Here is a 14,577-nt window from a genome sequence, read left to right as displayed (position 1 = left end):
TGACTGAAGTCAGACTGGATTAGCTGCATGCTTGTTTCAGGTGTGGGATTCAGCCACTGCTGCAGTCAAAGAGATAAGCAGGACAGCCAGGCAACTGGTATTGTTTAAAAGGAAACATCCATATTCCTCTCAGTTAAGGTTCCCTTTAAAGCTGGGTAAACACCATGCAATTTTCATATCCGATTCTATTAAAGGGATTGATATTCAGATCTGACATCGATTGGCTACAGAGGCGCATTACTTGTGGCTACAAGCACTATTAGGCACTGCTATTTGGCCTGACGAAGTGGGTATGCAACCACGAAACGCATTGCAAGTGCAATAAAATTCTATTAACACGTGAATTTGTCTTCATTGAGGTAAGCCACCTCACTTTTTTCATTTTATTTGTTTTTAACGCTTTTTATCTTCTCTGGGCGCCTCTTTCCCCTTTATCCTGGCTACAGAAGAAAGCTGGCGTACACACATATTCGATTTTTCCAAATTCTGATCAGATTTCTGTTCGGATACTGACTGAAAATGGATGGAAAGGAAATACACAGGGAAGGATAGGCAGAATTTTAATCGATATAGCCAGTATTTAGAACACCATTTTCCAGTATATCTGATCTGCTTCCGATCTCGACAGAGATTGATTTTGAGCAGGAATTAGTCACTGGCAACCAGTAGGCTGTTCATTTTTTGCCTGATCCGATCTTCTTTTCAGGATTGGAAATAGAATCTGCAGGTAAATTGCATGGCCTGACCTTTCGAGGTTAGCCGACCTGTCCGTTAATCCTTTAGATTGTAAACCTCTGGCAGGGCCCTCCTCCCTAGTGTTTCCCGCTAATTATGCAATCTTATGGCCCATACTCACGGGCAACTTTTTTGCATGTCGCAAGCACACGGGAGCGTGCTTGCGACATGCTGGCGACAGCTAGTCGCCAGGTCCCTCCGCATACACACGGCGGAGGGACCTGGCAACTGATGCGACGGAAGCTGTCGCCGTTGTCCCTCCCCCCGCCGGAAGCGCCGTTTATTTACTATCATGTTGCTGTCGCTAGTCCGCGTACTCACGCGGACTAGCGACAGTTGCGGCGGAGGTGCGGCGGCGACTGTTGCCATGCGATTGAAACTTTCAATCGCATGACGACATGAGCGACGGGCGACAGTTCGGGGTGCGCGCGCGGGCAACGGCCCATACTCACGGGCGACCTGTCGCCGCAACACGCGCGCACCGCGTGTTGAGGCGACAAAAGTCCCTCGTGAGTATGGGCCATTAGTGTCTGACAACCCTCTTGTGGACTAGAACAGTCTCTATTTTGACCAAAGACACCGAACTACTGTAATCAAATCATTTGCATGATCTTGCTTTCTTGTGAGCTCCTTGAATGTCCTACCTTGTATGTTAACCCATGTATCTATTATGCAGCGCTGCGTAATATGTTGGCGCTTTGTAAATATAATAAATAATAACAATGCAAGCAGAACGGTGGTCAGTACAAAGGGCTGGTGCAACACTTCTGTCCACTGCCTTGATAAAGGCGATGCTGTATGGCCCAAAAACAACTGCTGGATCCAGTGGTGTAGCTAAGGAGCTCTGGGCCCCAGTGCGAATTTTACATTAGGCCCCCCAAGCACTCATTACATAACAATTGATACCGTGCACCAACACCTGCCAAGGACAATCACAGTGTCAGAGGTGCAAGAAGGGAAACAGTGTGTTAATGATTACTACTATCCAAAGAGAATAGAGAGCTGATACTGTGGTTAAGGGAGGGCCACTTTGGCCCAAGGGCCCCGGTGCGGTTGCCACTGGCATAAATGGATGTCTATCGCTCACTAGCCTTGTGTACGGAGGACCATCTGTCCTTCCTGCTTATTGGTGCTGCACCAGGTCACACCTGGGTGCTGCAGAGAGTGAGAGTTCTGCATGTGGACTTACTGACAGTCTATGTAATGTCTCTCCCCTTCCTGTATCTCCAGCCAATTAGAGCCAGACGTGCCTGTCATCGGGAAAGATCAGAGGACCGCTGTGGCCACAATGCTGGGATAAGAGAAAAGCAGCAACAGAGATCAAATGTTTTTCTTTTCTTTAAAGGGCCACTATCGAAAAATTGTAAAATGTAAAATACATGTGTTCTCTCAGATGAAAATGCACTATATATTATATATACTCCTATGTTTCTGTTGCTTATAGTAAGTAGTAAAAAATATGATACATTTTGGACTAATCCATCTCCTCATAGAGGTTTCTCAGGATTTTCTTAATTTTCAAAAACACTAGTGAACGGCAGTTGCTCAGTCCACCTGCCAAAATATTGTGCAAATGAGTAGGGAGGCTGGTCAACATCTTTGGATAGATCCTTTCCGGGTAGTGCTTTTGCTTAAAATACAGGAGATACTGAAAGTCACCTGAAACGAACGACGGGTCTGCCAAGAATCATTTAAAAATGTGTCCCAATGATGGTAAACGACATTATCAATTATCGTCCATTGATGGAGCAATCCTGGAGGATCGGTTTTGACAGTAATCGGTGGTAGTTGTTTATACTGAACGATGACAAGCGTTCGCTCTATTCAAACTACTCACGTGTGACAAATTTTGCACTTCCGGCTGCTCATTTTTGCCCTTCCCCTAACGATCAGACCATCATTGAATTTAAATCTGCTCTGACATTGTCCGCTCGTCGCTAACCATCGGGGATCGCTTGGTTTATAGCAATGGTGACTCAATGAATGTACGGCCTTTAGTCCGTAATGCTTGGCCTATCAGTGTATGTGAAAGTGAGAAAACTTAGTTCAGGCTCTTGGCCATGGTGTGCAGCCAATGGAATACCAAGAACAGCTGGAAAAAAAATCACAAATCTATTCGCTGCAAACCATTCCGGTACATTTCTACATATCCTCTGTGTTCTGCTGCTCAGGGCGAGAATTCTGGAAAGGCCACAAAGGCCCAGGCTTTGGGCGACTGCTGCCCAAGGGGGCACCTGGACATTAAAAAGGGGCTGCTACATTTGAAAGAGGAGGCTGAAATTGGGAAGCAACACATGACAAAGGGAAACTGATGCCCAAGAAAGCGGTCCATAAAAGAAAGGGGCTGCAGTACATGGATGTTACACGTGGAATCAGTGGGGCTGCACATGGAATGGGTGGGGATGCAGTACATGGATAATACACATGGAATGGGAGGGGCTGCACATGGAATCAGTGGGGCTGCAGTACATGGATGTTACACATGGAAGAGGGGGCTGCACATGGAATGGAAGGAGCGCTGCTGCAAATGAAAGGTGAGCCACCACATTCTTGGCCTAGGGACACAAAAAGTATAAATCCTTACTTGCTGCTGCTGGCCGAGGGTTCAGCTTTACATTCACAATGCCGGCTTAACTCACCTTCACAACAGACTGCAGAGCTCCCTCCTTCACTGAGTTCTGTCTATCCAGTAATTTCTGAATCTCTGTTTCAGCTAAAACTTCTACATCAGCCGCCTGATCCTAAACAAGATGAGAAAAAGAGGCAAAAACTTTACAGTGCTCAAATATAGAAAAACAACCATTCATTATACTGTAGAGGCTTTACAGTGCATATACATAGGCCACCAATAGTCATTCACTATAGAAGTCATACCATGCCCATACATAGACCAGCAATAGGAAAGCAGTATAGAAGCTCTACAGTGCCGACACACAGGCCACCAATGGTTACTCAGCATAGTGCTCACCCGGCACTGTGAAGAGAATCTCAACCATACAAGTATTATCGTAAGAGAACAGAGGCGCCAGCAGGATAAAAGGTAATAAAAGTTTTAAAATTTGCTGGGAGACAGTGGTGGACTTACCTCTGGAAAGTAGACTCAAAATACTGTCTAAATTAAACAAATAACTTTATTATTGGTACCCCAAAAGATGCAACGCGTTTCGCAGGCACAGCCCACTTCATCAGGCAATAAGATAGGGGACAAACAGTAGCTCGTCAGTAGCACGAATAGCGCCTCTGTTCTCTTACGAGAATACTGTGTCCACCCCTGGTGGAGGGGTGACCTACCCCTACTTCTCTGATCTACAGAGAGTGACATCTTAATCCTGAGTGAGGATAGGTCTAATCTCCTCACCTGCATCTACAGTGGTTGCCTAAGAGGTAACCCATGTTTGTGAGTATATTCATCTCACACTTACATTTATCCACGGTTTCCAATACATACTACACTATATTAGGCTCTCTGTGTTTCTTATTTAACCATAGAAGTATGTATGGGCAGGCAAAAGATGTCTCTCAAATTAGATTCGATCAGAGAGAGATCTGCCTCTTGGTCGGTCTGCCCATACATTGCTAGGTGCAGGGCTGCCATCAGAAATTTTGGGGCCCCTCACACATCATCAGGCCTGCCCCCCCCCCCCTCCCTCGGCCCACCCACTGGTTGCTGTGTCCGCCCACTAGCCACCCTACTCCTGTGTCTGTGCGCGAAGTGCGCTGCGGCAAAAAATGTGCATGGCTCTGACACTGAAGAAAGCGGCAAAAAGTGGACGTCACCATGGCATGTTGTGGGTGAAGCCAAATACTAGCAAAATACAGGTAGTCCCCGGTTAAAAAATGAGATAGGAACTTGTAGGTCCGTTCTTATCCTTAATCTGTTCTGTTTTGTCCCCCTCTTCTTCCTGTGCCTCTTTTGTTCCCCTCTGTCTCACCTCAGTTTGTGCCTCTTTTGTGTCCCTCCGTGTGACCTCATGTTCTCGTCTCACCTCGGTTCCCCCTGTGCCTCTTTTATCCTCCTGTGTTACCTCTTGTCCCCCTGCCCTAGCCAGGTATAGCTGCCCCCAGTAAAGGTATCCAGGAAGGGTTCCCCCCAGTATAGGTAGCTTGGTGTAGCTGGAGCTCCAGTATAGGCCAGCAAGATACAGGTGCCTCAGTATAGGTATTCAACTATAGTTGGTGCCCCAGTATAGGTAGCATGGTATGGTGGTCCCCAGTATAGGTAGCATGGTATGGGTGGTTCCCAGTATAGGTAGCAAGGCATAGGTGGTTCCAGCCCCAGAATAGGAAGCCAGGTATTAGTGGTAGGCCAGTATAGGTAGCCTGTAGCCAGATATAGGTGTTGCCCAAGTATAGAAAGTCCGTTGTAGCAGGCTCACTCATCTGCTCCCCACGTTCAAGCACTCTTCTCTCAGTGCTGGAACGCGGTGTGCTGGTTAGTGAGCCACAGGCCCGCAGCCATCACATGCAGCCCTTCCAGCGCTTTGGGGGGGCCCAGGGCCCCCAGAAGCCCTGGGCCCCTCACTGAAGTGTCAGTTGTACCCCCCTGATGGCTGCCCTGGCAAGGTGTATGGGCACCATAAGAATTTAGCCTCTCCGGCACCTCACCTGGTGAATCTCATTGAGTTTACGCAATTGTCTCTCCAGTCCTGCCGCCTGCAGCACCGCCACAGAGTGTCCCCGATCCCGGTACTCCCGCAGTCGCTGTAGCTCCTCCTGTGCCCCCTTCAGCTCCTCCTCACAGGACCGCAGCTGGGCACCCAGGTCTGGAAATGGAAAGCAACCAATGAGAGCTCTGTCCGGCATTTACCGTCTGCTAAAAAGAGATGCCACATTCATAGAAAATTCCAAGCGTTACAAGACTTTTTTTTTTTTTTTAAGTTGACTTTAAAATGTATCTCTCCATGTTAGCAGCAAGCTATGGATTTACAAAACTGATGCTGAAGTGCTGAGTTTGTAGAGTATTGAGAATGATCACGCCAACCGTTGTCACCTTCTCACTAAACTGCTCTGTGATATTCTTGCAGCCCAGTCCAGCCTTGTGCAGATCAACAATCTTGTCTCTGACATCCTTGGACAGCTCTTCGGTCTTGGTCATGGTGGATAGTTTGGAGTTTAATTGATTGACTGCTCCTGTGGCAAAGTGCTTTTTATACAGGTCCTGTAACAGACTGGGGTTAGGATTTTGACACAGATCTCTTTGATCGAATCTGAGAGATTTGTTGGCTGCCCATGCACTGCAGACTGTACCAAGAATCGGCCTAGCAATGCTGCCTCTGCTACCTGCCCCAAGTGTAAAGTGTCACCTCTCTCTTCCCCCCCCCCCCCACCCTCCCATGCCAGTGCTGTGTAAATTCTCATCTGTCTCACTGGCGCAACTCCTGGCATCCTCCATCTGTCATTTCTGTTACTGTGAGTGCTTCTACCACGTGGAGTACTTGGTACAGGCACATAAAATTATCGAATTGGATGGTAGATTGGCCCACAAAATCGCTACATGTACGTGAACCTTAACAGAGGGTGCTCCTAATATTAGCTTGCTACCTACATACAGTAAAGACACCTGGCAGCCTAAAATAATGCTGCTTAATAGCCGCAATTGAATATCCTCAGTGGTTCCTGGTTGGACCTCACTTGGAAGAAACTCAAGTTTCTAGAAGGTGCTATATAATACTGTGCAAATGCCTGTTACAACAGGCAATGAATAACATAACAGTGCTGATGCTTTCCAGCAGGTAAATACAATAAAGTGCTTTAGCGCCATAAAATCACATGTGGGCAATTCATAAACACAAAACTCATAAGGAAATGTGTGAATACTGGTGGAAACAATACACTGTAGAGTTAGTACGCCTGGATGGAACAGCATACAGATGTCTAGCAGAGAGCAAGTGCAGGAGCACAAGCAACAAGTGATACCTGAACTAAATACTCCCCTAAAAACACAGCAAGATGGATGACAGCGACGTCCCCCATCGACAAGCGTTCCCTGCCGGTGAGTACACGCGATGGCACACGATGGGCGTGAACGAGAGTTCAAGCGATCGCGGTATTTTACACAAAAGTTGTTGATTTGTTGACTGTCCGATGTGACGGTCATTGTTGTTGCCAAATGTAATTTGCGTAATTGTGCGCCTGCACCCACGTTGCGAGACTGCGGAAATGGTTGCTCAAAAAAAAAAAAAAAAACCTGCAGTATTTTGTCAAATTTGTCAGAAAAATCGCAAAGTGGGTACGGGCCTTTAGACGTGGGCGAGGTGAGGCATCCAGAGAGTCACGGATCCGGAGTGCAGCAATATACAGGGGACTTCATCAAGGACCTGGTAGCCGATAAGCATCGCAACAGACGTCCCTTTCCAGGAGCCAAAATGCCGTGTTTGGCACTCTTTCCATAAATGGTGTTCCTTATTAGCCTGTGCCATTCACCCTTTCCAATCCACTGTGCAGTCCACTGTTGGGATCATTTTCTCTAGCTCTAGGATGTCAGACATAATCTGACAAGAAGCATAATGGTTGCCACTGTGAGTGAGTAGTTGTGTCACTAGTAGGGTTGGTCAATGAGACTAAAATAAGTCTGAGTTGATGGAAATTGTGTATGCAGACTTAAAGGTAGTGTCCAGGCTAATGATAAAAAAAGATCTACAGTGGGTTGCAAAAGTATTAGAACCACCTTTTTGCTGCAATTACAGCTGCCAGTTTTTTAGGGTATGTCTCTACCAGCTTTGCACATCTAGAGAGTGAAATCTTTGCCCATTCTTCTTTGCAAAACAGCTCCAGCTCAGTCAGATTAGATGGACAGCGTTTGTGAACAGCAGTTTTCAGATCTTGCCACAGATTCTTGATTGGATTTAGATCTGGACTTTGACTGGGCCATTCTAACACATAGATATGTTTTGTTTTAAACCATTCCACTATTGCCCTGGCTTTTGCAGTCTCCAAGAGGTTTTCTTCCAAGTTTGCCCTGTATTTGGCTCCATCCATCTTCCCATCAACTCTGACCAGCTTCCCTGTCCCTGCAGAAGAGATGCACCCCCTAAGCATGATGCTGCCACCACCATATTTGACAGTGGGGATGGCGTGTTCAGAGTGATGTGCAGTGTTAGTTTTCCGACACACATAGCATTTTGCATTTTGGTCAAAAAGTTCCATTTTGGTCTCATCTGACCAGAGCACCTTCTTCCACATGTTTGCTGTGTCCCCCACATGGCTTGTGGCAAACTGCAAACAGGACTTCTTATGCTTTCTGTTAATGCCTTTCTTCTTGCCACTCTTCCATAAAGGCCAACTTTGTACAGTGCATGACTAATAGTTGTCCTATGGACAGAGTCACCCACCTGAGCTGTAGATTTCTGCAGCTCGTCCAGAGTCACCATGGGCCTCTTGACTGCATTTCTGATCAGCGCTCTCCTTGTTCGGCCTGTGAGTTTAGGTGGACAGCCTTCTCTTGGTAGGTTTACAGTTGTGCCATACGCCTTCCATTTCTGAATGATCGCTTGAATAGTGCTCCGTGGGATGTTCAAGGCTTTGGAAATCTTTTTGTAGCCTAAGCCTGCTTTAAGTTTCTCAATAACTTGATCCCTGACCTGTCTTGTGTGTTCTTTGGACTTCACGGTGTTGTTGCTCCCAATATTCTCTTAGACAACCTCTGAGGCCCTCACAGAGCAGCTGTATTTGTACGGACGTTAGATTACACACAGGTGCACTCTATTTAGTCATTAGCACTCATCAGGCAATGTCTATAGGCAACTGACTGCATTCAGATCAAAGGGGGCCGAATAATTATGCACACACCGCTTTGCAGTTATTTATTTGTAAAAAAAATGTTTGGAATCATGTATGAATTTCGTTTCACTTCTCATGTGTACACCACTTTGTGTTGGTCTTTCATGTGGAATTCCAATAAGATTCATGTTTGTGGCAGTAATATGACAAAATGTGGAAAACTTCAAGGGGGCCGAATACTTTTGCAATCCACTGTATGTACCCGGGGCTTCCTCCAGCCTGTACATTCCCTTTAAGGTTGCCACTAGTAATAAAGTTTGCGAAATATCGTTTTATGAATGATTCTCCCGCTCACAGGGCTCTGCCGTTATAGAGACGGCAGAGCGAGTGAGCTGCGGCAGGGAGACAGCAGTGAGATCGTTGGGAGTGACGAAACCGGCGGGAAGACGCCGCGTCGGTTTATTGAAATCTATGCCCTTCCAGCCAGGTAGCCATCAAAATAGGGCATAGGTTTCAATCAGCATGGTCCTAAAGTAGTTAAGGTTTATTATGCTGTTGCATAGAGCAGAGAGCAAGTTCTGAGTTTAGGTTCGCTTTAAACAGCCACAGAGTGCGCAGCTCCACAGTAGGTAATAAGTGATAAGAGAATCTTGTAACGGCTGCAGTTCTTGGACTGTAATGTATGGGATGCTGAGGAGCCCAGAGTTCTTCCTTAGGATTCCTTCTGCTGTCGTAGAGCTGCAAGGATTATTGTAGCGCCGTCTTGCTGCTCTGCTTCCCTTCTAGTTCAGCTGTGGAGCTCTCTGTGATAGTATCAGTACTAAGTAATGACAAGATCACACAGAGGGCTTCTCTGCAGATTCTCACCGTTTAAGCACTCCTGTCTCTTTCCTCTGGTCTCTTCCAAATCTTGCTGAGCATCCTGAATCTGATGGTCCGCCCAGAGCTGCACGGCCAGTACATTACTCTGAGGGAAGACAGAAGCACAAACTGATAAAATGCTGCTACACGGTCATAAAGAGGAGATCAGCATTCATGTATTATCTGCAGGCTGTTTTATTATTATTTCAGTTTATATAGCGCTGGCATCTTCCGCAGTACTGTACAGAGTACATAGTATTGTCACTTAGAGAGACACTGAAGCGGAAAAAAATGCTGATATGATTTGTACAGCTACAAAATAAAACATTAGGAACAGAGACATAAGTCTAATATTGTTTCTAGTACATCAAGAGTTAAGAAACTCCAGTTATTATCTATGCAAAAGAGTCAATGAGCTCCAGGACTTTCAAAGTCACAGAGAGTTCTGTCTTCTGAAGCTTGTTATTTCAAGTGTCTGGCACTGTATTTTCTTTTTCTCTCCAGAGGACAGGTCAAAAGTTCACTGGTCTGCTCTGTAAAATCATGTAGAATGCTGAGTAGTGTGTAAACTGCAAATATTAGAGAATGATGCAAAGTTATAAAAAACAGTATATAACTGAAAATAAAAACATGAGAATATTTTCTTTGCTACTAATGTTGTAGTAATTATCTGTACTACACAACCAATTCATTATATCATAATTTATATTCGCTTCAGTGTCTCTTTAACACTCCCTAAAGGGGTTTACAATGTAACCCCAATCATAATCATATGTCTATATACGTAACGTGGTCTAGGGCCAATTTTTTATCTATAGCATATTGTAGTGTAGGTATTGTAGTCTAGGGCCAATTTAGGAGGGAGCAAATTAACTTATCTGTATGTTTTTGGGATGTGGGAGGAAAACAGAGTGCCCAGAGTAAACCCTTGAAGACACGGGAATAACATACAAACTCCTTGCAGATAGTGGCTGGGATTCAAGCTGAGGACCCAGCGCTGCAAGGTAAGAGTGCTATCCACTACGCCAACGTGCTGACGCCTAGCAATTGACCATCCATTTCAATAATTGTATCAAATTACATGAAAATTGGTGCTGCAACATGTCTGCCCAATCGATGATTAGATCGATTTCTGGACAAAAACAGTCAAAAGCACTGATCAGACATGCTTGGAACAGTGTCGATCAGGTGCGTGGCGGTGTGATATTGCGACAACTGACGTACCCGACAGACTCCTGCCCGTCGTCCCCACAAGTGTTACATGACACCCCGGTGCCCGGTAAAATTCTCACCAATCACGCTCGCGCTACTCCCAGCTACTCCTCCGATGATTCCCCCCACCCCCCCCCACCCGAGTCCCGTTGCCACAAGTGCTGTGCAATGTTGGGACATGGCACGCGCGTGACATCAAGGAACTCATGGTAACTGCGGACATGGGGGGGGGGGGGGGGGGGGGCAGTGGTGGAGTGGCTGAGAGTCACCCTGGCCAGGACAAGTGAGAATTTTCATACCACGGGTCATGGTGGAAAGGGGGGGGGGGGGGGAGCTTGGTGTGGGACGGACACAATAAATATATGGGGGTGGCCAGGTAGGCTGCCTACCTGGCCGACAACCGCATATATTTATTGTGGAGGGGGTGTGGCTAGGTTGATATCTGGTAGATTTCATGCTGAAATCTATCAAAAATTGGTCTGCAGTGTACTGAATGCACAGAACTCCCTCTGAACTGATCAGGGTCTGCAAAAACATACTTGGACATTATTCATTTCTGCTATTGTGATCATAATCCGTAACGAATGTTTAAAAGCTAGTATTCCTTCACATTCCTTCAGCAAGGTATGCAGTGTTTTTTGGTCCATGAAGAGGTCTTCTGAAAGTAATCCTTTAAAAGGACAAGTTTACATCCTTCTTACTGTAGCTGGAATGTACTTTGATGTTTTTAAAGGGATTACTTTTAAAAGACCTCTTAATGGACCGAGGCTCTGCATGCCTTCCTATGGGAATGTGCATAAATATGAAGTATTAAACAATTGTTGTGGATTTGTTCCCAAGCTTTCCTGATACCGCTCTTGTGTGCCTGGGGAAGGAGAGTATGCAGTGATTGTCTGGTTACTGAGAGCCACCATTTTACACAATGCATGCATTCACAATTTGCGTTTTGTAGAAGTAGAAAAGGGACTTTAAAGAGAGACTGAAACCATTTTAAAAACAATTTTTTTACCTTTTATTTAGCTTACATAGCTTGATTAAAGGGTATGTAAAGCATTATGAGATAAATAAGTAAACGTAAAGCTCCAATCCTATTTAAGCCTCAAGTGGCTGAGGAGGGCGATAACGACCACCTCAGCTGACAATCAGTCGTGTGTACAGCACCCGACACCCAACCTGCAAGCGATCCGCCAGACGGATCTACCCAACCCCATCTACGCCGATCCCATTGTTCATGCGATCCCACGCATGCGCCACTCATTGGCCCTCCGATGCCACCCAGCATAGGAACACAGTGCATTGTCAGCTACACAGCTGACACGTATGTGCAGCCTGGCCCAGCGAGGTTGCCCAAAGCAATCAGCTCCTGGTCCCCAACAGGTGACATCAATAGTGCATGTGTAGGAGCCCTTAGAACTTGCCTGTGTTGACTTTCTGAATTATTTATACATTGGAAGGGTTTATAAAGCAGTGCCTTATCTCTGCAGGAGGGGAAGTCAGGGGCTGTTCCCCATGATAATAGGAGGTCATAAATCCTCTGTGTGGCTGACCAATCACTCCTGATAGCATGATAGTGATGAAAGGTCAATAGGTCATCATTTCTGTGTGGGAGCTGTATGAACAGCATAATGTAAGCATAACGCTATATCAGGCACAAAGTCTACACTTTCAACCCTTAGGGCAGGGGCCACACTTCTTAAAAATCATGTGTGTTATGCATTATATTGCTGTTGCAGCACTCACCCCTGCCCTGTCATATTGCAGCAGCTGCTGGGTGGCGCTCTTCATGCTCCGATCTTCCATATTGATGATCCTCTGTAGCATGGCGGCGTTGTCCTGCTCCAGGCGCTGGCAGCGGGTGTGCAAGGCGGATGCTGCTGGCTTGTTACATGGCTGAATAAAAAACAGATAAATGTGATTAGCAGTAAGATGGATTCAGCTAGTATGACACACTGCTAATGAGGACAGGCTCAGCGGAGTCTGGCCTGGATTAATTACAGTTCTATTTATCATCACCACCACCTTAAAGGATACTCGAGGTGACATGTGACATGATGAAACAGACGTGTATGTACACTGCCAAGCACACAAATAACTATACTTTGTTCTTTTCTTTTTTTTCCTTTCTCTTACAAATCAGGAATGCAAGTGACAGTTTCTGTCCAGGTCGGGACCGGATCGGACTAAAGCACAACCCTCACTAATAAGGACTTACAGCCATAAAACACTTTCCTGTCAGTGAATGGCTTCTGAGAGAAGGAAAGAGATAAAAAGGTTCAATAGTTCATAGATTTTAGCTTTGGCATACTTCAATAAATATGAATGATAAGAGGCCATGAAAAAGTAAAAACTTAAAAAATGGGCTTAAATATAAAATAAAACTGTGAGATGGCTAAAAAATACATTGCTAGGAGGAGTAGGATAGATACAATTGTTTAGCTCATAAGTTTATTTTCACCTCAGATGTCTTTTAAAGAGGAACTTTAACCAATAATTGAACTTCATCCCAGTCAGTAGCAGATACCCCTTTCCCATGAGAAATCTTTACTTTTTCTCGAATAGATCATCAGGGGGGTCTGTATGGGTGATATTGTGGTGAAACACCTCCCACAGTGTGATGTCAGAGCCATGGTCCTGACAGTTTGCTGTCTGTGAACCTCATTGCATTGTGGGGAAATAACGGCTTTTTCCAACTGCCAAGCAAGCAGTATCTCCCTCTGTGCATAGAACTCTCATTAACAAACATTCCGTACAGATCACCCGGCAGAGCTAAAGTTGTCAACACCTGTAGTCAATTTCAAGATATAAATCAGATATGAACGATTTTACAATCAATGGGCAAACACTGACTAAAAAAAATAAATAAATCTATAATCAATATTGTAAAAAAAAAAAAAAAAAAAAGCAATTTTATTCATTGTTATTTTCACTACAGTTACTATTTAAAGAGACTCTGTAACACAATTTTCAGCCTTATTTCTTCTATCCTATAAGTTCCTATTCCTGTTCTAATGTGGTCTGGACACCTGGCCGCAATAGCAGCATAGGGGGCGATATACAGGCTGGGAACGCGAACAATCACTCGCATTCCCATGCCTGTCGGCCGGTGATGGCCAAACCGGAAGTGTTCGCCGGCGGGTCCTGGACCATCGGAGCGGGGCTGCGAGGGCACCGATTGGCTGCAGGGGGCTGAGGGTAACCCCAGGTGAGTTAATCTCATTTTTTTTACTTGACTTTAGGTTCACTTTAAGAGAATATTGGGAACAACAACACCATGAAGTTTAAAGAACACACCAGACAGGTCAGGGATAAAAGTTATTGAGAAATTAAAAGCAGGCTTAGGCTACAAAAAGATTTCCAAAGCCTTGTACATCCCACTGAGCACTGTTCAAGCGATCATTCAGAAATGGAAGGAGCATGGCACAACTGTAAACCTACCAAGACAAGGCCGTCCACCTAAACTCACAGGCCGAACAAGGAGAGCGCTGATCAGAAATGCAGTCAAGAGGCCCATGGTGACTCTGGATGAGCTGCAGAGATCTACAGCTCAGGTGGGAGACTCTGTCCATAGGACAACTATTAGTCATGCACTGTACAAAGTTGGCCTTTATGGAAGAGTGACAAGAAGAAAGGCATTGTTAACAGAAAAGCATAAGAAGTCCCGTTTGCAGTTTGCCACAAGCCATGTGGGGGACACAGCAAACATGTGGAAGAAGGTGCTCTGGTCAGATGAGACCAAAATGGAACTTTTTGGCCAAAATGAAAAACACTGTGTGGCGGAAAACTAACACTGCACATCACTCTGAACACACCATTCCCACTGTCAAATATGGTGGTGGCAGCATCATGCTTGGGGTGCTTCTCCTCAGGAGGACAGGGAAGCTGGTCAGAGTTGATGGGAAGATGGATGGAGCCAAATACAGGGCAATCTTGGAAGAAAACCTCTTGGAGTCTGCAAAAGACTTGAGACTGGGGCAGGGGTTCCCCTTCCAACAAGATAACAACCCTAAACATAAAGCCAGGGCAACAATGGAATGGTTTAAAACAAAACAT

General features: G+C 45.5%; 1 protein-coding gene across 3 annotated transcripts in view; it reads right to left on the bottom strand.

Annotated features, from left to right (window-relative positions):
• C12H20orf96 (chromosome 12 C20orf96 homolog) overlaps nt 1-14,577 on the bottom strand; it is a 201,969-nt gene that overhangs the window by 11,638 nt on the left and 175,754 nt on the right. For all 3 annotated transcript variants that reach the window (XM_068264584.1, XM_068264583.1, XM_068264582.1), the window contains exons 5-8: nt 12,268-12,417; nt 9,322-9,421; nt 5,341-5,498; nt 3,375-3,476 (exon numbers count right to left, since the gene is read on the bottom strand). In XM_068264584.1, coding sequence (XP_068120685.1) covers nt 3,375-3,476; nt 5,341-5,498; nt 9,322-9,421; nt 12,268-12,417 — 510 coding nt within the window. The remainder of the gene's footprint in view (nt 1-3,374; nt 3,477-5,340; nt 5,499-9,321; nt 9,422-12,267; nt 12,418-14,577) is intronic.

This window comes from Hyperolius riggenbachi, chromosome 12 (assembly GCF_040937935.1).
Source record: "Hyperolius riggenbachi isolate aHypRig1 chromosome 12, aHypRig1.pri, whole genome shotgun sequence".
Classification (NCBI taxonomy): domain Eukaryota; kingdom Metazoa; phylum Chordata; class Amphibia; order Anura; family Hyperoliidae; genus Hyperolius; species Hyperolius riggenbachi.
This window is presented reverse-complemented; position numbering and strand designations above follow the sequence as displayed.